Source organism: Seriola aureovittata, chromosome 5 (genome assembly GCF_021018895.1).
Source record: "Seriola aureovittata isolate HTS-2021-v1 ecotype China chromosome 5, ASM2101889v1, whole genome shotgun sequence".
Lineage (NCBI taxonomy): Eukaryota > Metazoa > Chordata > Actinopteri > Carangiformes > Carangidae > Seriola > Seriola aureovittata.
In genome coordinates this window covers 24125396-24152399 of record NC_079368.1, presented here as the reverse complement: position 1 = coordinate 24152399, position 27004 = coordinate 24125396, and the positions used below count along the sequence as shown (strand labels likewise).

Here is a 27004-nt window from a genome sequence, read left to right as displayed (position 1 = left end):
ATAAAAGGTCCCCCACTCTGTCGTTTGTTGTCATCATTGGTTTCTTTATGGTTGTTTTCTGTCTCTTAGTGGGGTTGCCTTGTTGTTGTTGTTGTTTTGTTTCTTTTTGTGATTGTTTTACCTCTCTTTGGGATCAACTCAGTGGTGATTTTGCGTGTCTGGTCCTTTTTGTTTCCCTTTGTAGTATTGTGTGACTTCGTGGTTGTTTTGATTCTCTTTGTGTTCATTTTGTGTCTTTGTAGTCATTCTGTGTCTTTTAATTGAACTCTGTAACTTTCAAAGAAGAAATATAAACAATCACCGATGCAGAGGCTGCGCCCCGTTCGTAAAATCCACCCATGTTTAAGATGATCTGAGGAAAAAATAACAGAAAAAGTAAGAAGGTGAATGCGTTGGTTTACGCCCACTTTTGCTGAGCAGACGGTGGAACGTTCTTTTAGCCACCAAGTGATTGGTCTTGTTGAAAAGATACGATCTTTGGTGGTTACACGCACAACATCCGCGCATGTGCAGTGTGACCTTCCAGTGCAGCTGCCTGCGAAGGCTGCACACACCGAGCGAACGGTTAGTGGCCACAGGACGACGTCTCCAGGACCGGTTTTATACGATAAACCCACCCTAAATGGGTTTATCACCAAACCGGCCGTTAGTTTCGTTGCTCCCGTTTACCTCTACCGATCGTCGTGGATGGATTATAGTATTTACGTCTCACCGAGAAGCCTTACAACGCCCAGTCAGCAGCGGCGGCCATAGCTCGGTCCTTGACGCTGGAGGTTAGTGCGCTGCCATTTCACTGGCTAGCTTTAGCCAGCAGTCGGTTACGCTAACAGGCTAACCTGCTAGACTAGTGGAATTGTTAGCGTGATGCTAATTTGGTACCAGTAAGTGTCAATGATTTTTGAAGAGTATTACTACTCTTCACACTTTTTGACCACTGTTTGCGACAATTTCACCATTTGATTCTGGCAGTTACATGGGTAGCCACAGTTAACGGAAATTTACCGAAATGTTGCGGATTTCTTCCCGTGTTTAGCATCATGTTACGTCCATTTAAAGTAGCCATGTTCCTTAACTTAAGCAGGAAGGTCTTTGTAACATCTGTGTGTGTTTCCAAATTTTGTGTTATTGATTGTAGGGTATTGGTTGATTGCTTTATTGATTTTTATTGTTGTAGTAAACCGATGCACGGACGAGATCAGATTAGTAGCTAGTGTGTTGTTACATAATATTGACAATACATCATACGTAGATAACTCAAAGATTGACAGTGTCAGCAATTTGACGTATCTGTATTTTTTGGTTCTTTGAAGCTTTTTTATAAAAGATGACAAACTGTCAAATTAACAAATCGTTAAAGTTAAACCTACAGCCTGTTGACATTTAGGTTTTAAGGTGAACCCCATGCATAAACTAATAACAAACGCTTTCTTGGATTTATCATGATAGAATATTGATATAATTGTGATATTATATTAAATCCATTGAGGTTACTAAGGATAACTTTGATCTGTTGGTGTAATTTTCACAATTTAACTACCTGTACATACACATTACTTAATACATACAAATTAAAAGTTTATAGACTAAAAAAAGATCTCATCCAAATGTCGTTTGAGATACTGTGACGAAAAAGGCATAAACTCGACTAAAAGCGTGTTATTATGTGAGTGTGATTAGCAGGTTTATGATTATCACTTAGGCTTTTTAACCTCACACCAATGCCACTGATAGACTGACCACATTCATTGGTGATAAGTAGTAATGAAAGCATAGAAACAGTGAAATTCTGCCTTTATTTCAAGTGAGCATTGTTTTCCCAGATAGCTTCATTTAGGATTGATAAATCAGCCCTCAAACTGCTTTCACAAGGATGATGAGAATAAACTGTATTATTTCAGCATGATAATAGCATGTTAGCCTTGAGTTGTTAAGATACATTTGAAGTATGGGGCCCTGTTGTGATCATGCTAATGTTCTGCCGTGTTATGTCATTCAGTGTGAGCTAACCTGCAGAGCATAAGGTCTCTCAGCTGTGCTTTTTGTATTTTTCCAGTTAGCCTTTAGCTGTGAACTGTAACCAGACACCTGCTTGCTTGTCCCCCCTGCTCTCTCCTCTTCCCCTCTCCTTCCATGTGTGCTTAAACAGAGTACTGTAATCTGCACCGGCAATGGCGGTCTTCAGTCACCAGGTGCTCTTTGCAGTCACAAGATCAAGGTAAGTTAGCAGCACATGGCTACGCTTGTCCACATAAAACAAAAGCTCTGTCCACACAAAGCCTGCTAAACCCTAACAGGTTAACGAAATGCACAAGTAGTTCTTTTCGTAAAGTTCATTGACAGTATTTACAAACTCTTGGGAGCAGTTACTGCTGTGTTGGAGGAGAGTCCATAACACAGGCTGTCTCTGTTTACATAGTGTCTGTTGCACTGAAACCTACTCAGTGTATCTCATGACCTTAGTCGTACACACACAACAACCGTGGTTTCTACTGATGATGCAAGATCAAAAACTGGGCTATCAGGCTAGAACATATCGCAGTGAAACAACTAGGAAACTCAGTTTGTTTAAGTAGCAGATGTTAAAGCAGCTGTCTTTTTTTTTTATTACCTCACTTTTAGTATCCTAACCTGCTGTAAGAGCCACTTAAGTTGTACTTGGTAATAAACTTATAGATTATATGTATATATATATTTATAAAGAAGTTTATTCCTATTTTGAATGGTGTATTATAGGCAGATTATGCCAGGGTTGTGTTCAAATTTGCTGTTCTGTATTCTCTGTTTAAGTGCTAGAGTACAGGTGGACATTTTTGCTAGTAAGGTGTAGAGAAGTCTGCAAAGCTTTGGACTAAAATAAGATTTTGATCGTGTCATATAGTGTAATAACGTGCAGTTATTTTTATGTAAGTGGGAATAGATTATGAAGTTGGTAATGGAGCGGGCTGAGATGGGAATAGAACATGAAGTTGGTAATGGAGCAGGCTGAGATGTAACTTTGGAAGAGAATCACCTGTCCTGATGTAATTGATCTTCAAATAAACACTAAATGTTTTTCCTGCCATCAGAAGGCAAGGCAAGGCAAATTTATTTGTATGGCACATTAACATACACAGAGGTCATTCAATGTGCTTGTGAGGACTTTGGGTTTTCACAGGAAAGTTGGATTTGGTTCAGTGGAGCATGGTTCAGAACTAAGATACTTTGCAGATTAAGTGGACTGAAACCATGGAGCATGGTAACAGCCACTACACCTGCAATTACAGTATTCATTTTGTTTTACAGTTTTAACTCAGTTGGGCGACAGACCTATATATATGCCATGAGAAGATACGTATATGCCAATATTTCAGCTGTCAGAGACTTGAGTATACCATGAAAGATTAATTAGCTATTCTTTTAATATCTCTAGATTAGGCTACCACTGCATTAAATTATATATTGATATGATATGATATCGTGATATCATCTATTCATGTTGCCCAACCTTGGCGTATGTTTATGTTCTTTTAAGGCTCCTCGTAGAGTTTTTGACCTCTAGTAGTGATATGGGGCTTTTCGTTTTCTTTTTTTTCTTTTTTTTTAGTCGTGCACATGCACGAGCACATGCACATGCAAGTGGCCAGGTGGCAGTAATGTGCAGGACTGCGAGTTAGTAAACATAGATGTAAACAATGCAGGATTTAAAATGCTTTGCAAATGTTGTATGAGAGCGGATACGCATTCGACACGTTCGTTAGACCTCAAGGACACGCACAAAACTGAATGTAAACATAACTGTTTTTGTTTTTGTTTACAAGGAAACTCCATAGGGCAGCTTTAACATATAGAGGAAGGTGGATAAAATAAAATTCATGTAATTCAAAACTTGGTGACTTACTTTTTAATTTAACATCAGTACATTAGTAGCTGAAATCTCTTGTGTCCCTCCATCCATTCTCTTTCTGTCTGAAGTGTGGTTTTGTTTTGTTTTATTGACTTGTGGTACTTTTCCTCTTTAGCCAGATAATCATTAAGGCAACAGAGACTTGGGAGCAACATGTGACATAAGTATAGATGTGGTAGTTTTGCTTAAAGCTGCTTAACCTGCACACAAGGAGCCTGTTTGATAGACAGCCATAGTTATGCTTCTTTGTGATTAGTTGATGAGTATATGGTGGGAAAAGCTGGTCAAAATGTATCTTGGCCCAAGATGACGTCTTTAAATATTTTGTTCAACCAACAGCCCAAAAACCAAAGAGATTCAGTTTCTAATGATTTTAAAACAGTAAAAAGTAGAAAATCCTCACAGTGGAGAAGCTGCAACTAGAGAATGTTTTATATTTATACCTTTAAAAATTACTTAAACAATTAGTCGATTTTCAGAGTAGTTGAGTTTTTGTCATTGGCTAATTGTTGAGAGCTTGAAGGTCTGTAGAGATAGAGACTTTACGATACTGTGAAACACGAGACCAACCAAAACCTTTACTTTCTCTCTTTCTCTTAACTGATGCATTAATTGTCAAAATTATAATGCGAATTGTTGATCAGCTAATCAGTTCATATACACATTTGAGCACTACACATGCATTTTCTTTATTTTTTTGTGAGAACATTCCCTTGCACAATATTATATAATTACTAACCAGTTTTTCTTGTTGCTGTCAACAGGGGATCATATTTGTTGTCCAAGAGGCACAGCTGCTCCTCTTTGTCTTCCAAAGCCTATCTCCACATAGACCCTCCCCGCCACGTCTTGTCCTCGTACCCACTCAGGCACTCCCGCTACGGCTACCCCCACTGTTACCGAGGCCACGGCCACTGTTCCGCCCTGCTCGCCCGCTCTCTGCACAGCTCAGGTGTTTGGCTCCAGGATATAAAGCAAGAGGACACTAAAGCTTCACCGGCTCTCGCCCAGGAAGCTTCTCCAGGAGCTAAAAAGGACTCTGTGACCACTGCGCCCCAGTCTCAACCCCCTTCAGCTCCCGCTCCAGCGGCCGCCACCACCACAGCGGCTGCCGTCCCTCCGGTGCAGGAGAGGGCAGTTGTGAAAAAGTCTCTGTATCAGAGGATTTTGGATGAGTTGAAGCATTACTACAATGGCTTCCGGTTACTTGGCATCGACATTAACATTGCAGGCAGGATGGTGTGGAGGCTGCTGCATGGACAAGTGCTCACACGCAGGGAGAGGAGACGGGTAAGAGAAGTTAAATGTATATAATGGTAGATGATCTGTCTGATTTTACAAAGGGTTTTATCTTTTGCTGTGAACCCCTGCAATGTCGGTCACTGGGATCTAAAAAGTGTAGCTCTTAAATCATTATATTGAGCATGAAATGGACACGGTCTTCAATTTCATTTAATCTTTTCTCTCCAGTGAAACCATAAAACTACCTGTTTGTAACAGTAATGTACCTGAACATAACTACACATAGACAAATATGCCGCCACTAGCAGAGCTAAAAACTGATTATCTTCGGGTTTTGGTCTGTTGATCAGAGAAAACCAGCAACATGTAGCATCAGTAATGAGCATTTTCTTTCTCTTAAATCCACTGATAATTAAGCCATAAAACATTAAATGGACTTATCTTAAGTCCAAGGTAATTCACACCCAAAACTACTTATTTTGTCTTTAGGGAAACCATTAAACCTGCTTGTTTCTAATAGTTACCTGAAAGTAACTGCACACAGAGATCTTTGACTTTTGAATAAATTATTTTTCACATTAGGCAACTGTAGTTCAACATGAGATATTTCAATTTAGATATCCAACAAACCACCTATCCACAGCATTTCCTCAATAGAAATCTGTTTTTGTTTTCTTTTTTTCACCTGGGTTTGTTTCGTCACATATTGCCCTCAGGTCACAGCAGCACGTCTGTCTGGTTCCTTTACAATCATTTGGTCTATCCTTGTCATTACAAAAGACTCAAAAAAGTAGTTGTCCTGGTCTCACTCCTCTGTTACTGTTTTCCTCTGGGTCGTTATCAGTAAATGTTTTATGGCTTTAGGGTTCCTTTCGAAGGGTTCACACTTTTAAATGTCAATAAGGAATGTGTACTGTATGTTCCCCAGGTTGTAACCAATGTGTGCAAGAGCAGGTATGTGGTTGTGTGCTGAAGTCGTTAAACAGACCTTTCTGTAAATTATTGCTCAGTTTTAAGCACTGAAACTGTCGGTGTGTCCAGCAGACTAGTTTTCTGTCAGGAGATTTAAAAAAAAAAAAAAAAAGCCTTACAGCTCAAATAGCTAGAGATCTGCAGCTGTATTGTCTCATTGTTGACTGACATTATTAAAACTCCTCAAAATCCTTAAATGTTAGGTTAAATCTGTGTATATTCTTTAGGATTATTGTTAAATTGTTATAACTATGGTGGAACATTAGCATGACAGCAAATAATTTTAAACCATCTGTAGTATATCACCAAGTACCTGTATATGTCATGATCATTCTCTTTTGCCCCTAATTCTTGAGTTGTTCAATATTAAGTGTGCGCCAATTATGCGCCTGAATGAATACAATTTGTTTGTGAATTTTTAATAATTATTTTGTGCATTATACAGCTGTGCAGTGCAGGAAGGTCGTCTTCTCAATTCATAAACAAATAACCTTTAATGTATTTAAATTTGAAATGCTGTTTTCAACTAGTTCAAGTAGTTATATCAGAGCTCAACAGATGATGAGCTCAAATCTGACTGACAGATGCTCTTAGTCAGCGTTTTAAACATATTATGAAACAGCACTTGGATGATGTGGTCAGCTGACCTAGTTTGGTTGTGTTCACAAAACTTGAAAATGTTTTTTAAAAAATGGAATATATATATATATTGTGAGCTCTTTCCTAAACCCATCTGTGCAAATTTCAGATAAGCTTTCCTTCACTTCATGTAGAGAAGACACTACTGTATGTGTCACTGACTGATTGATGTACATGTGTTGCAGCGTGAGTATGCAGGCTCACCTACTCCAGCTATGCACATGCCATTGCAAAAATATATTTGAGCTATTTTCCAAGAGGACCGGAAGAGCGTCAGTGCATGTGCAATGGATCTTACAGACTTGAGCACCGACAGCGGTGCCATTGTGTGAATACTGACCCATGTTAAAACTAGCATTTTTTTCCTTTGTGTTTACAGCTGATGAGGACCTGTGCTGACCTGTTCCGTCTGGTTCCCTTCATGGTGTTTATCATCGTTCCCTTCATGGAGTTCCTTCTTCCCGTCTTTCTCAAACTCTTCCCAGAGATGTTGCCCTCCACCTTTGAGACAGAGACCAAAAAGGCATGTGGACATGTACACACCGAGACACACACACACACACACACAACACCCCCTGCCGCCTGAATGACCGGCAACAGGGTTCATTGAGATTATGTAATTTGTCAGATATGACTGTGCAAGCAGTTGACTATCTAATCTGGGCAATTTACTTTGGGAGCAGTGCCATAATATACACAAGCTCTCCAAACCAGTAAAATGCTCTAAAGAGCTTCACAAACACTGGACCTAATCTTTTAAAAACCTGCTTATTGTCTATGGGTATATTTCTGTGATTTTGATAAACACATAATATGACATTCCTTTTGTTAACTTCTAATCTCCGAGGAAAAGCAGCAGGTTTCTGTACTTGGTCCAGTTGGCTTGTCAAATCTGATGTTCCCTGGATGTGCTGGAGCGCGGCTGAGTGATTCACAGATATGCTCTCATGCTCCTGGACAGCACAGAGGTGTCCGGGCTCTGTGACTAAAGAATTAAAAAACCAAAAAAAAACAGTATGTTGTGATAGAAGATTACAGTACAGTGTCGAAAACAAGGCAGGAGATATCAGAGAGAAATGAAACATTTATTTACTGTCACTTACTGTCCATGTTATGATCCGTGGTGACCCAAAGGCAAACATTGTCAGGGGCTTTTTAATAGGAAATATAGGTAGTCCTTTTCCATAAAAAAATGTGCGAAAACCTTAATAGTTCAAATGGTTGTTTCATCAAATATTCGTCTATAACTGTCTCCTTGACAAATAATATTAATTGATATTTTTAATTAGTAAAAATCTGCTTTGTTTTTTTATTCGTTGCCTTTTCTATTATGAAAAATTACGTTTTCCTTGCAGGAGAAGATAAACAAACTAGTCTGTGGTAAAAGTTGGCAGCAAAACACGGTGCTTTTGAAATAAGTATATTATTATGTGGCTGAGAGAAAAAGCAAAACATGAAGGAAAACATAAACAAAAGTCCTGAACAAGGCAAACAAGCAACAACAACATATTTAATCACATTGCTATTTTTATATTTTCATTATCTGCAGCTGTCTCATATTGTCCACAGCTTTTTGTAGTTGACCACTGACACCAACAACTGCATCTCTTAAAATATCCAACTACCACAATGAAAAGATTTACCTCTATAATAATGAAATATATATAACTTGTAATGTAAAAAATGCAGTGTACTGAAGTGGAGAAACCAGTCAGTTGCTACTGTATTTACTGTATATTAATGTATGGCACTGTAGCTGTATTGAGAGTATATTTCTAAAGCTAACCCATGTCTCCTCCCTCCTCTTCGTGCAGGAGGAGAAGCAGAAGAAGGGTCTGGCTGCGAAGCTGGAACTAGCCAAGTTTCTCCAAGAGACCATCGCTGAGATGGCCCGAAGAAATAAGGCTAAAGCTCAGACAGATGATGAAACGCAGCGATTCTCCACATATGTTCAAAAGGTAAATTACAGCAAAGGTAACTTTTACCATAATGTGTGTCCAAAAAGTTGGTGGCAGCCCATGCATACTTTTCATACAGGTAACACCCAGTCCATTTCTAAGCATAAACTGAACCACAACTGAGATTATAATTGAGAATATATAATGTATATGTTGTGAAGAGAAAACATTTTGGGAGTAATGGAGCAGAGCATCTCTTTCTTTGTCATAAACTGCCATGTATACTGTTGCCCTGCGGCCCATTAGGAGGTTAATCTGTCCATACACCTCACAAATAATTGTCATCAGTTCTGAAACTGTTGGTAAAGCTACATGACGTTTACCGGTGATGGTTTCATCGCTTCACATCCGTGACATCTGTGCGTACCTTTCAGGTCCGGGGCACAGGCGAGCAGCCCACCACGAAGGACATCGTCCGGTTTTCAAAGCTGTTTGAGGACGAACTGACGCTGGAGCACCTCGAGCGCCCACAGCTGGTGGCTCTGTGCAAACTGCTGGAGCTGCAGCCCATCGGCACCAACAACTTGCTGCGTTTTCAGCTGATGATGCAACTCAGGACCATCAAATCAGATGATGAGGTGAGACTGTGAACCTGTAGTTTTATGGCAGAGGAACTGTCAACAAGATTTTATAGTCATGAGAGGAAGAAACAGACAGAGGATATGAAACAGTATCCTATTTTCTATTTTTTTTTTTTTTTTTTTATAGCTGCTCACTATTTTCCCAAGCATACCAGTTTTGTGAATTATGCCCCATCTCTCTCTTGGAGCACCAACTGTTATGAAGCCTTTTCATGACAGTCCCTGCTGTCAAATACTTAAACCACACTCAAAACTTAATACTTTCCTGTTATATTGTAGTGAAATGAACAGAAATCAGTTGTTCCCTGGAGCATCCACAATTTAAACAGTTTTGCAATGTTTCGACCTCTGTTGTCCTCTTACCGAATTAACTTCAGATTTTCTAATTTCTCACACCTGTGCATCTCTTTTAACTCTCCTCTCCCCGTGTCTTCACAGATGATTGCAGCAGAGGGTGTGGCAGCTATGAGTGTGTCAGAGTTACAAGCAGCATGTCGTAGCCGTGGGATGAGGTCTCTGGGTCTCACCACGGATCAGCTACGTCTGCAGATGCAGCAGGTGAGCTACTGAATGACTAGCTTTTGTTGCTTGGCAGAATCTAAATCCTGATTTCACAAATGTTTGATTCCTCTGTGATATTTTATTTACATTTATTTTGATTGACTGTGATGAGACTTCAATGAATTACATTTCTTTTCCATTTATCAAACATACAGTTTGGTCTCTTTTTAATCTTAATTTTAATCTTTTTAAATGGCATAATCATTCTTCATATTTGTTTTGTGACAAAATAGTTTCCTTAAAGAAGGCGTTAGACGGTATTAAAACGTCCATGTGTAAAAGACCCTGTGTAAACAAATGCAATATAAAATGAATACAAATAGAAGTCTTTGTTTTTGTGGGCATTTGTGATTAAAGATCCTTGTCCGTCTTGTCAGAGATCTCCTTTAATAAATGTTATTCTCTTCCACCCAGTGGCTGGACCTTCACCTGAAGGAGAATGTTCCTCCATCGCTGCTGCTGCTCTCCAGAGCCATGTACCTGACTGACCTCAAACCCAAACCCCCAGTCATCCCACCTGTTCCCAAACTAGAGGTTCGACCTTTACAATCTACTTAACATCTCACAGGCCACACCACTGCATATTCCCTCATGTACAGATTAGGGAGAGTTGTACGCAGGTCACTGGCGTTTGGAACATTTGGTGTTTGCTATCCTTATTAAGGAGCTGTTTTATAACTATTTATGATGTTTCTGGGTCTGTCTGTTTATTTGTAATGATTATTTTCATTAATTGATTAATGGTTTAGTCTATGAATCTTCCAAGAGCCAGAGAAATTTTAGCTATATACTGTGTGGAAGATCTGAAAAAATGTGCACATATCAATCTATTCATGCACTTGGTATGTAGAAGTACTTAGTAAGTGCATGTAAAGTGTGAAAAACATCAATGAAACCAGCAACACATCCTTACTGGTTTCGCTGATTTTTTTTTTTTTTTTTTTTTTTTCCCCCCATACCTTGGCCAGTATTATTGTGAAACTGGTATTTACTGCTCGTGCGTGCTCATACGTGCTCATACGTGCTCACACGTACACAGGTTAACGTCAGGTTTAGAGTGAGCACAAAGAAACTTTTACCCTTCAGCAGATGAATGTGAAAACAGGCCTTTAGTGTCATTATTTTTGAGTGAGGGGAAATTTTACCAAGAAATGAACCTGAGCATCCAGTCGCCTTTTGGACTCAGTCCTCTGACCAGATGTTTGTTGTTATTTTTGCAGAAAGCTACTCCTCCCCCAGCGGAGAATACAGGAGCAAACACATCCCCAGTCAGTACTGACATGTTGGCAGACCCTGCTCTCATCATCAAGGACAGACCGGTCAGTGCACTCCTGAAACACAGCCACAAAACACACAGCAGCATGAGATAAGATGAACTGTATTGATGGCGGAGAGGAAATTGGGTCATCACTATAGTTAAGAATAGATTTCTGCTAAAACAGTAGATGCGCTTATTATATTGGTGAGGCAGTTTTTCTAATTGCAGTCGAGTCCTGTGATATTCTCATATATTCAGACACTCATAAAAGCTGCATGTAGAATTATGAAACAAATAAAATCAGAAAAACTGGCAAGAAAATTTGCAGTTTCTTTCAGCCACTGATCTTCGAGTTACAAAGTAAACTGTGATTTTTGGACACCTGGTTTGAGAAAAGTCTTCTTAAAGGAATAGTTCAATATTTACGGCTTTTTTGCTCTCTTGATTTCTTGCCCCCTTTTTCCAGTTAGTGTACTCAGATAAGATAACCAGCTGCTGCTAGTACGTCCATATTTAACCTACAGATATGAGATTGCTTTTGTGTCTAACTCTTTGCAAAAAAAATGACATTCTAGGAAATGTACTTATTTACTAATGATTATTTTCATTATTCATTTAATCTACGGATTATTTTCTCAAGTAATTGTCTGTTCTATAAAATCCCTGTTATGTCCCACAGTTCATGTGGAAGTTTTCAAATTTATAGTTTTATTCTACCAACAGTCCAAAACCCACAGATATTCAGTATAGACATATATAACAAAGAAAATAATTAAATCCTCACATTTTGCTTGAAAAATACCTGAAACTGTCAATAGATTATAATAATATCAGAGCTAAATAGACTATTTATAAACCAGCTGACTTGTCAAACATGCATTGGAAATAGGCTTATTATAAGTTCATGAAAAGATAAATCTCATAGAACAGGAAAAGTCTGATTAATATTCATATATTAATATGGGTATTTTATCATAGTAACATATATATGAAAACAGGTCTAGAAGGGAAGTTTTATTCTTATGTAGTTTTTACTCTTTGTTGTAGGTGGAGGAGATGAGAGACAAGGCTCCTGTGGTCTCGGACAAACCTCTGACACCTGCCGAAGTCCTTCAGGTGAGAGCACCCATGGTTGCTTAGACCTGTGGCAGCCACATAAAACCACCATGGGATTTGCTGCTAGACAGGGTTTCGTAATCCAGTTTTTTCTCCCTTGCTTTGATGTATCTCACATGACCTGCTAATCTCTGACAGTGGAACACAGCAGCTAAAATACTTGGATACGATAAGGAATGTATAGAGACTGATTGGACAGCTGTTATGTAGATATATATAGAAGAAATATGTTTGACAGAGTAACACTCACACATACAAAAAGCTACTGGGAGAGCAGGGACTGATCAACAGCAATTTAATCTGTGTGAGGTTTTAAAAATAGCTGTTAAATATAGACCTGTCACAGTCACGCACGCTCCCAAGTCATTTTGTTTTTATAAATCAACCGGTCATTTAAAGGGATATGACATGACTTCAAAACACATATCTAAAACCCCTGTGAGTTGAATTTTTTAATGTGATTGTTGTATCTTTAAAACTACTCTCATGGAATAGGAGGGGTGGGGGGCTTTTACTTTTCTATGCCCAGGGTCCTTTTGTTTCATAATTTGTCCATGCCAGGAAAATGATAGATGGATTAACTATGTTATTAATTAAAATGGTTTGTTAAATAGTTTTTGTAAAAATTGACACATTAGGAATCTATGATCAAACTAATTTCTCTGACCTCGTCCACAGGCCAAAGCAGCGACAGAGGTGACGCAGAAGAGCAAGATGAGTGCCAACGGTGTTTAAAGAGGAGCAGGAGCTTCCGGACTGAAGTGGAGATAGACTCAAACTGAGCTCTGTCGTCAGGGGGGGGAGAGAAGAGTGACAGAGTCATCGATGGTTTATATTATATTACATTACGTTCTATTACTTTCTCCCCTCTTTAGACAAGAGGGAGACGAAGCAGTGTTTCTGGCATTCGATAACAGCTGATCACACAACTCATCCAGGAGTCCTGTTCCCTCCTCGTCCTCCTTTCTGTTAACACCCAGGAAAGGTCTGCTGTTTCTCTAGCTTTGTCTCACCAGTAGCTTCTGTGTACCCTCAACCCTGTACCGTCGCTTTCGTGCACTCCGTTTACTATAACCCTCCGTTAGAACTGGGCAAACCAGCCTGAAATCTCATTGGACTGGCTGCCCATTAATGGTGTGATTTGTTTGACCTAATGTCCTCAAAGTGACGCCCAAACCGCCCATGACTGATCCTGGTCAGCTGTCTGTTTGATGGTGTCTCCCTACAGTCTAGACAGCCTCCTCCTCCTCCTGTAAATTTGTAAATATCTTGTATATTTTCAGCTCTCTTACATCACAGCAGCAGCTTTGTACAGTTTGCTATGCAAAGGCCTAATGTCTCTTGAAAATTTTCAAGTTTTTCTCTCTCAGCAGTTTTACTTTGTTTTATTTGCGTAGCTTTTTAACTCCTGTTCAGGCTGAGAGAGAAGTTATCCATTTTTCTGCTGAGCCTTTTGGCTCAGTTTCTGTCCCTCCTTCATCTTTGCTCAGTAAGCTGGACCACGCTGATGTGCTGAAGTAGACACCAAAAAGACGGCACAAACTGAACCTGCAATTGAATAAAATGCAAAAGGTTCAGTCATAATCTGATTTTGTCAGCGGGTGGACCAGCAGCTTTGGACCGGCTCTGCCTCTGAACAGGGCGACTAAAGGTAGTTTCTTGCTGCTGTAATGAGTAAATGAAGACTGTAATGTTAAGAGAGTGGTCACTCCTTAAACCCAGAGGTGACTGTTGTAAAGTGCGGTCTGTCGCTGGTGGTAAACCACTGAATGGACAATCTGTAAAAAACTAAAACAAAAACCCAAACTCTTTGGGTTTATTTGCATATACACTGTATGTATTGTGTTTTTAACACTATGACGCTAAGATCTCTTTAAACTAAAAAGAGAAAATCCTTGATGTTATCCATAAAGATATATTATTAATGTGGGGGAGAAGCCACAAAAGCCACAAATGAGATTGTTATTTTTGGTATTGTGGCACTAAAAGAGGTAGATGTGTAGCAATATGACTGATCGCCCGACTGTCCTACTTCATTAAGCTCTAACGATAATACAGTATATGACCCTACTAGTTGTTATTGGAAGGTTTACTACATAGTTGTGTACTGTATAAATACAGTTATGTGTGTTTTGTAACCCTCTCATCCCCCTTTAAACTTTTGACATTCATGAGTCACTAATTTAATTGCACCTGGATGAAAGGTTGTCGTTGCCAGTTTTCCTCATTGCTATTTATCCATAGGCACCTCCCAGAGGTGGATGCCATAAATGAAAGGATATTTTTTTAAGCAGATTGATTGCTAATGAAGATTTATATTATTGGTTTTACATATGTGCCTAAGGTTAAAGGGCGATTGGGTTCATGTTTGCATTTTTCATCAAAGAACAGATTTTCTCTGTTATATCTGTTTGTATTTGAGTTTGAGAATTCACCTCAGTATGTTTATAAATGCCCAGTTGCACCTTTTCTCTTTAGTGGAATGTCTCCTTTTCCCTTCCCATTTGATCCGAGTATCAAGACGAATCCAAATGAATCCTTCCCTTACCAGTGTTGATGCTGATGGAAAAACACATTTTCAATCAGATCTGCTCTCGTGGGGTGAAAGAGATATTAAAAAAAAAAAAAGGATTAATTGATAAAAATAAAAAAAAATAGTGCTTTATCGTTTATGGTTTGTGCTCTGCTGCAATATTTTAAAAAAAATCCTGAGATTTCCCCCAAACTTCCGAGTGGATGTGAACTGATTTATGCAGCATTTATGGTAGTTTTCTATAGAAACAAATGGTGCTTTTTAAAGAGTGACTTATGACGAGAGACCACCTTGCAATAGGATCACATCAGCTGCACACTCATCAACATGTTGATGTTCCCACCCATTAGTACTCGGCACTCATTGGTCAGATGACACCCATCTTTGAACTCGGCCTTCAACCACACACCTGTAAAAGTTTCATGACTGTATCTTGCACGGTGTGACAGGTGTGTTGTACTTCCACCTGTTTTGAAGTGCATTTTAATTTGCGCATAAAAACAACCTTGAGTTGAGAAAATTTTAGAAAGTAGAATTTTAAAAATAAATCTTGAAATATATCGAAAAATTGGCGTTCCTAAATTCCTACATTGTTTTCACCATTTGAAGTTTGACTGGTGCTTTTTTAAATGTTGCACTGTCCTCCTCTGCTGCAGTGGTTTAATGGCACCTGACTGGTAAATCAGCGCTACCAGCTCCTAATATTCACCCAAACAGCAATGAGATATGCATTAATTTGCATTTTCTGCCACAGATTTTCTTGAAATTCGGTTAAATTTGGCTCCACATTTGGATAGTAACCTAGCTACTGATGGGTGTGGTTGGGTTTACCTGTAACCACAGGGAACTGGAGGTCAGTTAAGTTGCTCTTTAACAACACGTGTCATTGCCCTGTTGAGAAAGACATGTCATGTTGTTGAATTGATCTGCTGGAAGATCTCCTGACTTGATCTGTTTGATGACTGGTACTGTGTACTGCAAGATTAAAAGATTGCACAGAAATTAAACAATGTGGACGACTCGACTGGTTTCATATTTCTGCTTTGCCACTCAGAATGAAAAAGCTGTAAATTTCTACCCCAGTTATTGGACAGGATGCATCTCCCATCTATTCGTCCTATCTCATACTAAATAACCTTTTCTCCTGTCAACTCTTGGAGCTGTTTGTTTCCTTTTCATTCTTTTTAGCATCATATTGTGTGGAAACTATTAGTACCTACTGTCTCAGCTGGTCCGATGCATCAGTGCCATCATGATGCGTCCACTTGTCTACAGGCTTGTTTCTTTCAGTTCAAAATTGCACTGCTGCTCAGTTAGTCATTACCCTGCATTAAATGTATGCGTCACTTTACCATGGCATATGAGTGTTGAGGTGATGAAAAACAATTAATCACATGATTAAAATCATGAAACCCTTTACAGTCGTCTCCTATCTCTCTTTGTTGACAGTACTTGTTGAAATGATTTCAATTGTTTTGTGAGAATATCACTGTTGTATTTGTGGTAGCAGAACATCTAACATTATTACGCTAACGTAGCCATTTTAAACAATCATGTACAGTGTGCACAGAAACACTCACCACAGCAGCATTTTTAAATGTATGTTTTTTCATGGCCAGCAGGTGGCGTCATCTGTTTACAAGAATCCATGCCTAAACCAAGACCAAATATTGAATAGATTAGATATTAATTAGAAACGCAATAATTTACACAATATGTTTAGCAACACTAAATCACAAATTCTTCTTTGGACTTTAAATTAGCGGAGATCTGATATTACATCCAACATTACCTTTCAAATGTGGCTAAAGACAGAAACATCCAAGGTAAAGGTTGAAATAAGTTTATGGAGATAACAGTGCAATTCAACAAAAATTCATAAGGTTGCCTGCTAGTGTAAATCTATCCATTTAGCAGTGATTATCACATTTCTGTATATGAATAAAAATAACATTAACCAATACCATTTCCAACATTATGACAAAACACAGAAAAGGCCATTTCACATAATGAGTAGTCTACTTCTGAAACTCAAGTACATTTTGTTTTTAATACTTCTGTGCCTATGATGGAATGTTTTTATAATGTGGGGGTGAGACTTTTATCTTAATAATTGAAAACTTCTGGCACAAACTATTTTACCCGCGGGAAAGGGAAGGGGGGGGGGGGAGGGGACTTCTTCAAAGAAGTTTGGGAACCACATGATCTAAAGAAAAACAAGGCAGTGTTGTGGAGGCGCTCACGGCACCAGGTCAGTAATGTGTGTATGGCCATGAGTTAATGAATATTCTCTGATTTGACTTGTGTCATGTTTGTAACTTTTTCCATAGAAAGCTGCAAATGTTTTCACAATGCGTCACCGTGCCCCTCATACAACCCCAAGTGGGTGTTAATGAATGTGACTGTCTTTTCCTGATCTTAGCTAATGGATATCAGGTGACACACCACCTGACACACCATCGTGTAACTTAGTACATTTCTTTAGGTCTTCATGAGCACTTTAAGAAAAAGTTGAGCCTTAAAAACAATATTAATTACAAACAAAGAGTGACATTTGGACGCCTGTGATAAGATAAGCCTGACGGGTCTGTGATATTTTAAGCCTGGCAGCTATTTTGGACCAACAGCTTCATGTTGAACTCATGGGGTAAAACAGGTGGTCAAATCCATCAAATGTATGTTAACATAATGTAATGCAATATAGGTCAATATAATACAGCTGTAATGATTAGTCAATTAATCTATTAGTTAGAACAAAGAAAATGAATTGGTAACTATTTTATCAATCGATTTATCTTTCATCATTTTCCTTTCATTTGTCAATTTTCCAGTAAAAATGTCAAACATTTGCTGGTTTTACCTTCTCAAATGTGAGGATTTGCTGCTGTCACGTATGATCAAGGAAATAATTGGCAGATTAACTGATGAGGAAAAAGATTGTTACTTGTGGTCCTAAAATATATCCCCTCAAAGCACTTTGTGAACTCTACCGTTTCCAGAAAGACAACTCTTCAGAAAGAGACAAGATTTTAATGAAAAAAAGATTTTTTTCTCATATTTTCATGTTTCTTTCCCCAACTCCTCTCTGCAGTGCAAAGATGAAGCTGACTGTAATAGCTGCATTGTGCCTGTCCCTTCTTTTGAATATTGACTTCTCCCTGGCCACGAGAAAAACAGGGCTTGCCCTGAAATTTAATCTCTTTAAGAAGAAACCGAATGTGGACACCAAATCTAAGGGTAAACAACAGTTCAACCAAGGAAGCTACCCTCAGCAACCAGGCAGACCTATGGGAAACCCTAACTCAGGAGGTTACCCCCAGCAACCAGGATACCCAGCAGGGGGCTATCCAGCTGGTGGTTACCCAGCACAGGGCTCCCCATATGGAGGAGGTTATGGAGGTTATGGCAGTCAAGGTGGTTATGGAGGTTATGGAAGTTACGGTGGTCATGGAGGTTATGGAGGTTATGGTGGCCATGGAGGTTATCCAGGTGGATATATCAACCACAACCCAAACAACAAAATCCCAAGCCCACACTATGGTGGCAGTTTTGGTTACGGGGGCTACGGTGCTGGGGGTGGTTCTCCATTTTCGCACTCAGTTCAGGCAATGGGGGTGTATCCCCAAGATAAATCCAGAGGGTTTGGGCGCAGTGCAGTAATGGCAGCAGCTGGAGGGGCGATGGCAGGAATGGCTCTGGGCTACGGGCTAGGGAGGTTCCCTCGTCCTCCCTTCCACTTCCACAGTCCCCAGGAAGAGCATTACTACAACCACTACATGTACAGGAAATATGGCGTCAAGTCTACTGATAACGATGACTACAGCAGAGACTACAAGTACAGCCAACCACCTCAGTCCTATGACAGCTTCATGGACTCATGCATGAAGAGAACAGACGTTCTGCCTGAGGAGAATCAAAAGCCAAAAAACAAACCAGCTGCCACCCCCACCACTACAACTACAACTACAACCACCACTACGACCACAACTACTGTTGTCACCTCAGCTCCAGACACTGGCACAAGCAGCAACACAACAAAGACCAAGAGCACTGCAGCAGAAAAGTCCCCGACCTCTGCACCTTCAACTCCTCGCTCTCTAAATCAGCCTGAAGCCAGTCCTGTGCCTCCAGCTTCACAGGCTGTCAGAAAAGCTGCTACTGATGATGATGATGATGATACAGTCAGTATTGTGGAGATCGGCTATCCAGCCCTGATCAGACAGCTGAAGGTCAAGAGATGTTTGGAGCTGTACATGGTTTACTCTGAAAAGTACTTGAAGAAAAAGATAGCGTCCAATGCGAGTGTTGGGGTGCAGGGAATGGAGATGGGCTTGCAAAGGTTTTTAGCTGTTGTCACCAGCACTATACTGATGCTACTGAACAACAACATACTAATACTGTTGCACTGAGGCCCTCATTAGCAGTTAAGTACATAAGCACCATGGACGCTCAAAGGATGAAAGTGTCAGTCCACCGGTCCATCGCTTTGGACCGGACTGAAATGATCTCGACAACTACTGGATGGATTGCCATGAAATCTTGTGTGGACATTTGGGTACAAATCCCAATTACACAAGGTCAACATTTTTGGCTTTGAGTAAAATATCTTAATGAGTTTTGGGTGGATTGTCACAATAAAAGTAATGCGTTTGGTGATGCGATGACTTTTTCCATCCAGTAGGCTACAATCATTAGGTCAATTTGCTTTATGACCAAATATTTGCAAAACTATTGACATTCTTATCATCCTCAGCTAAACGAAGAGCAAAATTAGTATTCTAACCAAAGCTAAGATGGTGGTAAACATTGTGAGCATGTTAGCACATTGACATTAACATTTAACTGAAAGCACCACTGCGTCGATGTACGACACAGAGCTGCGAGCACAACTGTAAACTTAGTCCTGTTTTATTTATTTAGGCAAACTGTCCAGCGTCAGTGGCTGAGGGGATTAGTTTTCGCCCTGGAGCTGGAACCGGCTCTGTTACAGTGTCACCTGTGTAAATAAACAGCTTTTGCAACAATGGAGAAGAGCTTGAAGTATGAAATAGTGATTGTATAACTCAAGGGTTGCTGATGTTGAACGACTGTCTGATTCAAGGGCACTCGAAAGAGGAAAAGAATGAATTATTATATTGACTGAGAAGAATATAGTGAATGTTTTCTTGATGTACTTAACATAACTGAACCTTTATGCAACCACCATATGGAGCATTGAAATACAGATAATCAAATCAGAGCCCTGTTTAAGGCTGGTTATGATCTCTGCTGGTACTTGTTTTATTTGGATAAGTATGCATGTTGTTTTCCTAACACTTGTTAATTTACTTATGTTGAAATCAATGCAAAGGGAAGAAAAGCACCTTTTTCTCAATTATTCTGTATCGTGGATGATATTGGCTACTTCTTTTTCTCAAAGGACTTTGTGCAGCACATTGAATGTTTTGGAATATTTTCATATACTTGCCTCCCTCTTCCTCTTCATTTCAGTGTTTTGCCTCTGAGGCAGCGTATGCTTGTAAAAATTCTTAGTACATCTGATGAACTGAATCTGAACTGAATTAATCCCTGCACCTCCTGAATGTTATCTTGCATTATCAGTTTGTGGTTGGCGAGATTGAATTATGATTTGTACAAGATTTTGTCTAATCATCAAACAAATTAAAAGGTGCACTGTGGAGTTGTAATTGTGAACAAATGGTTTATATTCTACCTTTTTTGTGAACAGCTCCACACTGTGCCTGTCTGAAGACTGTTACTATCTTCTACTGTCACAGATACCTGATATTGATGTCTGCAGGCTTGTTTTCTTCAGAAAGTAAAAGTTGCACAGCTGTTTTACCCTGCAGCACTTTATCACTTTACCATGGAAAACGAGTGATTTGGCAACGTAAAACCAGATTTAACATTAGAATCACCCTTAAAAGTTGTTTGCCATCTTGCCTGTCAAGCAAAATCTAATTAATGTGTCTCTGTGAAAATATCACTATTGTCTTGTGTTGGTATGAGTAGTAAACCAATAGATTCATGAGTGGATTCTTTGGGTTGATATATTAAATGAATTAACAGATTTTCTATTGCGATGACTGTTTTTATTCTAAGGGAGACAGGGGGTTATGGGTTCGCTGAATGATTCTCAAATGGTTTTCAATCTAGGACTTTCAATGGGCAACAGGTGGCGTCATCTGTATTTAACAATGTATTCCTGCACTGAGCTCTCTGTTTGGCTCCTAAAAGGGGCCACGGGACGGACTCGAGGGCTGCTCCGGTCAGAAATGAGCCTTCATCGTAAGGGCTCTTGCAGTTGAGTCACCGAGACGAGCCATCCTGCATTCTTTTACCACAAGTCCACAGTGCTGCCAACGAGCAAATGGGAGCTTTTGAGATGAACCGCAAAGTCTGAAGTGTCTGAAGGGTATTATTACATTACATTAATAATGAATGAAAGGGACGTATTGCTCAATGAGAGATGAGATGTAACTTTTGGTTTAGTAAGTTTCAAATATTTGATCCTTGAAGAACTGAGCTTTTATCTGGTGACGATAAGGTAGTGGAGGGAAATTTAGCTTATTAGTCCACTACATTTACCTGACAGCTGTAGTTAGGAGTTACTTTTAAAATTAATATAAATTTTTTTTTTTTTTAACTTTATCAGTGGGATAAAAAAAGGTCCCAAATCAAATAAGACATCATGGCCTTTTTCAAGAAGAACTGTAGTATAAGTGACAGCTGAGCTTAGCTAATAAGAATGTACTATAATCAAGCCAAACATGTATCTTCTTTTATATGCCATAATATCGTCTATTTAATGCCATCAGTGCCCCTTATTACTGCATATTGGTCATTAAGGCATGCATATTATAAATGCATATTATTTATAAGGTAAATTAGCCACAGCTTGTCCAGCTGATTTGTTTGTTAATGTCAGGCATCATTATATATATATATATATATATTATATATATATATATATGTGTGTGTGTGTGTGTGTGTGTGTGTGATGAATGTAATATTGTATGTATAAACTGTTTAAAATCAGGAATAAAAATGTTGATACTAGTCCGGTTTCAGGCTTGTATCAGGTTTGTTCCAGTTGCATCAGCAAATACATGTTTACATTTTTTGTTTTTTTGTTGCAGTCAGGTTTTTATGCGTGTCTGCACATGAAGATAAGATAAAACCAAACCCACGCCTTTTACATTTTGCTCATCATAATAATAATAATAAGTCTGTACAAAAGTACATTTTGGATGCAGGAATATACAAATACTAGAAGGTTTTCTTTACACTGTTGTACTGGTACTTTCACTCGAGTAAAGGTTTCAACATCCACTGGTGATTTTCCGGATGAGGCTGACATTGTCACAAGGTTTGATGATGCTGAGAAGTGAGTCAAGTGAAGCCCCGCCCCTGTCTTCTGTTTTGAGGCCATCCACATCCCTCGGCGGCGTTACGTCATATGGAACTATCCAGGTTCCAAACGGAGGAAACGTTCACGTCAATGCGCAAGTGAAAGGGTTTGGCAAGCTCCGCGAGGCAGTGAAGCTAAGTAAAACGGGAAAAAAACCCCAACCAAAACAACCATCATTCAAGGTAAGACTGGCTCTTTATTTCAAGTACTTATCCATTTTTACGTTAATTCCTTTTTACCTCACGCCATCATCTGTCTTCAATGAAACCCGTAGCTCGCTCACCCCCTCCCTGATAGTAAACTGATCGTTTGGTCAGTAGCAAAGGACAGGCCACATCTAAGTGAGTGCACTGTCAGTACAAGGTCAGTGCTATTGTTTATCTACAGTGTGTTTTCATAAATATTCCGTTTATGGGTTGCTTTGTTCAGAGGTGTTAGGATATTGTTGTCATATCGATAAAAAAAACAAAAAAAACAATAGGTTTTTTTTTTGTGTGCCATCACTGCCGCACCTGTTGTGTTTGTGTATTGAGAGATTTGTTTTCTGAAAATTATGAAGTAAAATTTGTAAAATTGGGCGAATTAAGGGTGAAATTAATGTTAACAGATCCATTAAAAAGAAAAATGCTGACCTCATCTCGTTAATGTGACTTTTGTGCCCTAATTGTTACTTAACATTTCATAATATCCTTATCTCATAAGTATTTGCCGTCTATCTAATGCCTTTGTGGGATAGCCTATATAACCTAATACCAGTGTTGTTGTTGTTGGGTGTGTGAATGGGCACACAGAGTATTGGCCATGTTTCCAGACACACTTAATACCTCTGTTTGCAACAGTGAAATGAAAGGGTGGCTGATACCACAAAACCTGGTTTCAATCCCATATCTATTAAGTAATATGACGACCAGATCCACTTCATCATTACCAGTCAGTACTTTATTGTATCAGTTCCGATATCTATTCTTGAATTGCCAAAAGCAGTACATGTGCTATCTTGCAAGGGAGAGGAGTATTTAATAATTCATGAGATGAATTAATTATTGAAAGGCTACTTCTGAAACCACCAAATAATTTGCCAGACATGAGGCATTTCATATTTCTTCTGTTAATGACTATTAAAAATCACACTAATGTTAAAACACAAGACTTTAATGTACACTTCACAAGTGTGAAACACACTATGAGAAAAACTGTTGCCTGATAATCAGATTTCATTTCATTTTATAATTAAATAATTGGCATACAGGTCGTTCCTTCTACGTACGTGCTACAGTAGTTGCTGACATCTTTCATAGGCTTAAACTAAGGAATAAAAGTGAATAAAATCAAGTTACGAGTGGGCATTATGGATAAAATCAAGAGCTGATCAATCCAATGGCAGAAAATTATGTTTGTAGATGTAATTTTTCACATAAAAATTGCCTCACGGATGTGCAGTTTTTCTTATGATAGTAAATTATGTACGTTTAGGTTTTGGACTGACAATAACATTAGTTACAACTTATTCTTGACTAGACTTTCTCCCTTTCTTAATCTTCCTTTTTCTCTCCCTGCCCATCCCTACAGGGTGAAGATGAAGATGAATTCATTATCTGTACTGTGTCTGTTACTTCTTTTGTTTCACACCCATTTCACATTGGCTAAGAAAGGGGGCGGTAGCTTTGGGAAAAGCTTCAGCTCAAAGAAGTTCCCTACATCAAACCGAGGCACTAATACAGGCCAGAAAAATAATCAGGGTGGATACCCCAAACAGCCTGGACAAACCAATCAAGGAGGCTACCCTCCGCAGCCAGGAAGACCTGGGTATCCGGGCGGCTACCCTCAGCAGGGGGGTGGAGGAGGGTACCATAACCAGTATCCAGCACGGGGCTCCCCATATGGAGGAGGTTATGGCGGTCATGGAGGTTATGGCAGTCATGGAGGTTATGGCGGTCAGGGAGGTTATGGAGGTTATGGAGGTTATGGAGGTGGATACATCAACCAAAACCCCAACAACAAAATCCTGAGCCCTCACTATGGTGGCAGCTTTGGTTACGGGGGCTACGGTGGTGGGCGTGGCTCTCCCTTTTCCAACTCAGTTCAGGCAATGGGGGTGTATCCCCAAGATAACTCCAGAGGGTTTGGGCGCAGTGCAGTAATGGCAGCAGCTGGAGGGGCGATGGCAGGAATGGCTCTGGGCTACGGGCTAGGGAGGTTCCCTCGTCCTCCCTTCCACTTCCACAACGCCCAGGAAGAGCATTACTACAACCACTACATGTACAGGAAATATGGCGTCAAGTCTACTGATAACGATGACTACAGCAGAGACTACAAGTACAGCCAACCACCTCGGTCCTATGACAGCTTCATGGACTCATGCATGAAGAGAACAGACGTTCTGCCTGAGGAGAATCAAAAGCCAAAAAACAAACCAGCTGCCGCCACAACCACCACTACAACTACTGTTGTCACCTCAGCTCCAGACACTGGCACAAGCAGCAACAAAACAGAAACCAACAGTACTGCAGCAGAACAGTCGTCAGCATCTGCATCTACCACTCCTCGCTCTCTGAATCGGCCTGAAGCCAGTCCTGTGCCTCCAGCTTCACAGGCTGTCAGTGAGGCTGATGACGATGATACAGTCAGTGTTGTGGAGATCGGCTATCCGGCACTGATTGAGCAGCTGAAGGCCAGGAGATGTTTGGAGCTGTACATGGTTTACTCTGAAAAGTACTTGAAGAGAGAGACAGGAGGGGTGCAGGGACTGGAGATGGGCTTGAAAGGGCTTTTAGCTGTGGTCACCAGTACAATACTGATGCTACTGAACAGCAACATACTAATGTTGCCGCACTGAGGCCTTCATTAACAGTGAAAATGATGGAGAATGTGTCCAAGAATTTCACCAAACAGATGGAAAACATTTATGGAGGGATTAATCTCTTACAGTTCCTTTTTAGGCTGCATGTTTGAAATATGTATTAATGGAAAGGAAATCAAAAGTGTTACAAGAAATTGCACTCCCCTTTTACTCCTCCTCTTCTGAAAGAGAAAGGGCCCATTAACTGTACTCTGATGCACGATTGTGATGGTGGTGAGAAATTTGATCCATTAATGTCCATTTAGATTTAATTTAACAGGCTCTCTAGCCATATAATTGATGAGTGGCACCAGCTCTGACTCATCTCTGTGCTTTTAAAACATATTGACTGGCTAGGATCTTTGTCCTTTCTATGTCTCAGAGGAAACAGCATCTGAGAGGGTTAGTCGGCACCCACGGGTCCGGTACAGTCTCTGTCATGGTGATGATCTGTATAAATAAACTGCTTTGCAATGATAGAGATGTGCTTTAAGTATGATATAATTTCATCAACTCCAGACACATTTATGTTCAATGACTCTGTTTCAAGGGCAGAGTTGGAAAACTGAACTTGTTCGATATTCAATTAGCCTACTATCCCCAAGACTGCTAGTATCAGTGTTTTAGACTGGGAGGTTTTACACTATAAGCATGACTGGGTGTTTGTAATGGATCATATCTACTGATGTGTTTGTAGCGTGAAACATATGTGAACTTTTATCATATAAGGTCCACTGAGCCACAGAAACCCAAACCAAAAAGGCAGATGATTATATCTGTGGGTACTTATTTAATTCGGATAAACAGATTCTCTAAACAGACAGTTGCTGTTGTCCTAATACGCCTAAAATGACAGACTTTGAAGTCAATGCAAGCAAAGATCACTTTCTCTGAATGTTTATTCATTTTTCCATGTGTACTGCCTTCACTTTGTAAAGTATATTGTATATTTTCTCATATTTTTCTATATACTTCCCTCCCTCCCGTCGCTTGTCTGTCCAGTGTTTTGCCTCTCATCCCGGTCTCTGGTGTAGCTTGTGATTGTAGAAGGGCTCTTAAAGTATAAGACTCCTGAACCACTAATTCTGCAATACATCTCCCAAAGCTACTGAGTGTTATCTTGCATTATCAGCTGAGCTTCACCAAGCTTGATTATCACAATAATACTTTTTATGGAATTGATTATGGAAGCTGATGACTTCAAAAAAACATTTTAAATAGGCACTGTCTGGAGTTTGAATTGCAAAAAGTTCATACTCAAAACTTCTTGACAAAACACAAACGTGACTAACACACAATCCCTACTACTAGAAACAATGTTGGTATAAAGTCGTCTCCTCAACCTTAGCTTAGTCAATCAGGGAGAAGCTTCACCACTAACACCTTCTGCCTTTTGATTGTTCTGTTTAGAAATCTCTCGCTGCTCTCCGCGATTCGCTTATCACTGAACTATAATGACAACACTTTTTATAGTTAGTAGACAGTAAAACAATCCCTGACCCCAAGTGGTAAAAAGTAACAAAAAAAACCCACAGTGGACTTTTAATGTGTTGTCGTATGTAGCCAATGTTATCATGTGTCTGGCTTTGAATGTATCTGAAAATGCACATTAATCACTTGTAAAGACATGAATGCCTTCTCCTGTGACGGTTCACATTTACTGTGCTGTTGGAGGTTCTACTGAACACTGAGCTTTGACTCGCATTTTATGCTTTCTGGTCAAATAAACTTCTTAACTTTACTAATTTGCATTTGTGGATATTTGTTTGATTACATTTAGAACTGCAGGTGACATTTTGACTGAAAACCAGCATTATATGAAAATCTTTTGAGTAACAACTTGATGATATAACACATTTGTATGTGAAGTTAAAATAATCTGGGTAAACTGTTTTAGTGGACTGAGCTCAAATTATTTGAGGCTTGATAACCTTATTATAATTTCAAAGGGAAACCTCAAGAATTTATTTTATATTAGATTTTTTTTAATATGAAAAAGAAATAATGTAAG

The 27004-nt window shown here is 39.4% G+C and overlaps 3 protein-coding genes across 3 annotated transcripts; all 3 read left to right on the top strand.

The window, feature by feature from the left end:
• The first annotated feature begins 540 nt into the window (after window positions 1-540).
• On the top strand, window positions 541-16162 carry letm2 (leucine zipper-EF-hand containing transmembrane protein 2). The gene is made up of 11 exons (XM_056376348.1): window positions 541-773; window positions 2147-2215; window positions 4648-5173; window positions 7116-7259; window positions 8551-8694; window positions 9069-9272; window positions 9714-9833; window positions 10251-10370; window positions 11057-11155; window positions 12142-12210; window positions 12889-16162. The coding sequence occupies exons 2-11, from the start codon at window positions 2169-2171 to the stop codon at window positions 12943-12945; spliced, it is 1530 nt and encodes a 509-aa protein (XP_056232323.1). The 5' UTR covers window positions 541-773; window positions 2147-2168; the 3' UTR covers window positions 12946-16162.
• Window positions 16163-16933: 771 nt separating this feature from the next.
• Window positions 16934-20814, top strand: prnpb (prion protein b). Its single transcript, XM_056375466.1, has 2 exons — window positions 16934-16994; window positions 17835-20814. Exon 2 carries the CDS (start codon window positions 17842-17844, stop codon window positions 19150-19152), a length of 1311 nt encoding a protein of 436 aa, XP_056231441.1. The 5' UTR covers window positions 16934-16994; window positions 17835-17841; the 3' UTR covers window positions 19153-20814.
• A 1367-nt stretch (window positions 20815-22181) lies between these two features.
• LOC130169494 (AT-rich interactive domain-containing protein 1B-like) lies at window positions 22182-26734 on the top strand. Its single transcript, XM_056376316.1, has 2 exons — window positions 22182-22336; window positions 23724-26734. Exon 2 carries the CDS (start codon window positions 23731-23733, stop codon window positions 24988-24990), a length of 1260 nt encoding a protein of 419 aa, XP_056232291.1. The 5' UTR covers window positions 22182-22336; window positions 23724-23730; the 3' UTR covers window positions 24991-26734.
• The last annotated feature ends 270 nt before the right edge of the window (window positions 26735-27004 follow it).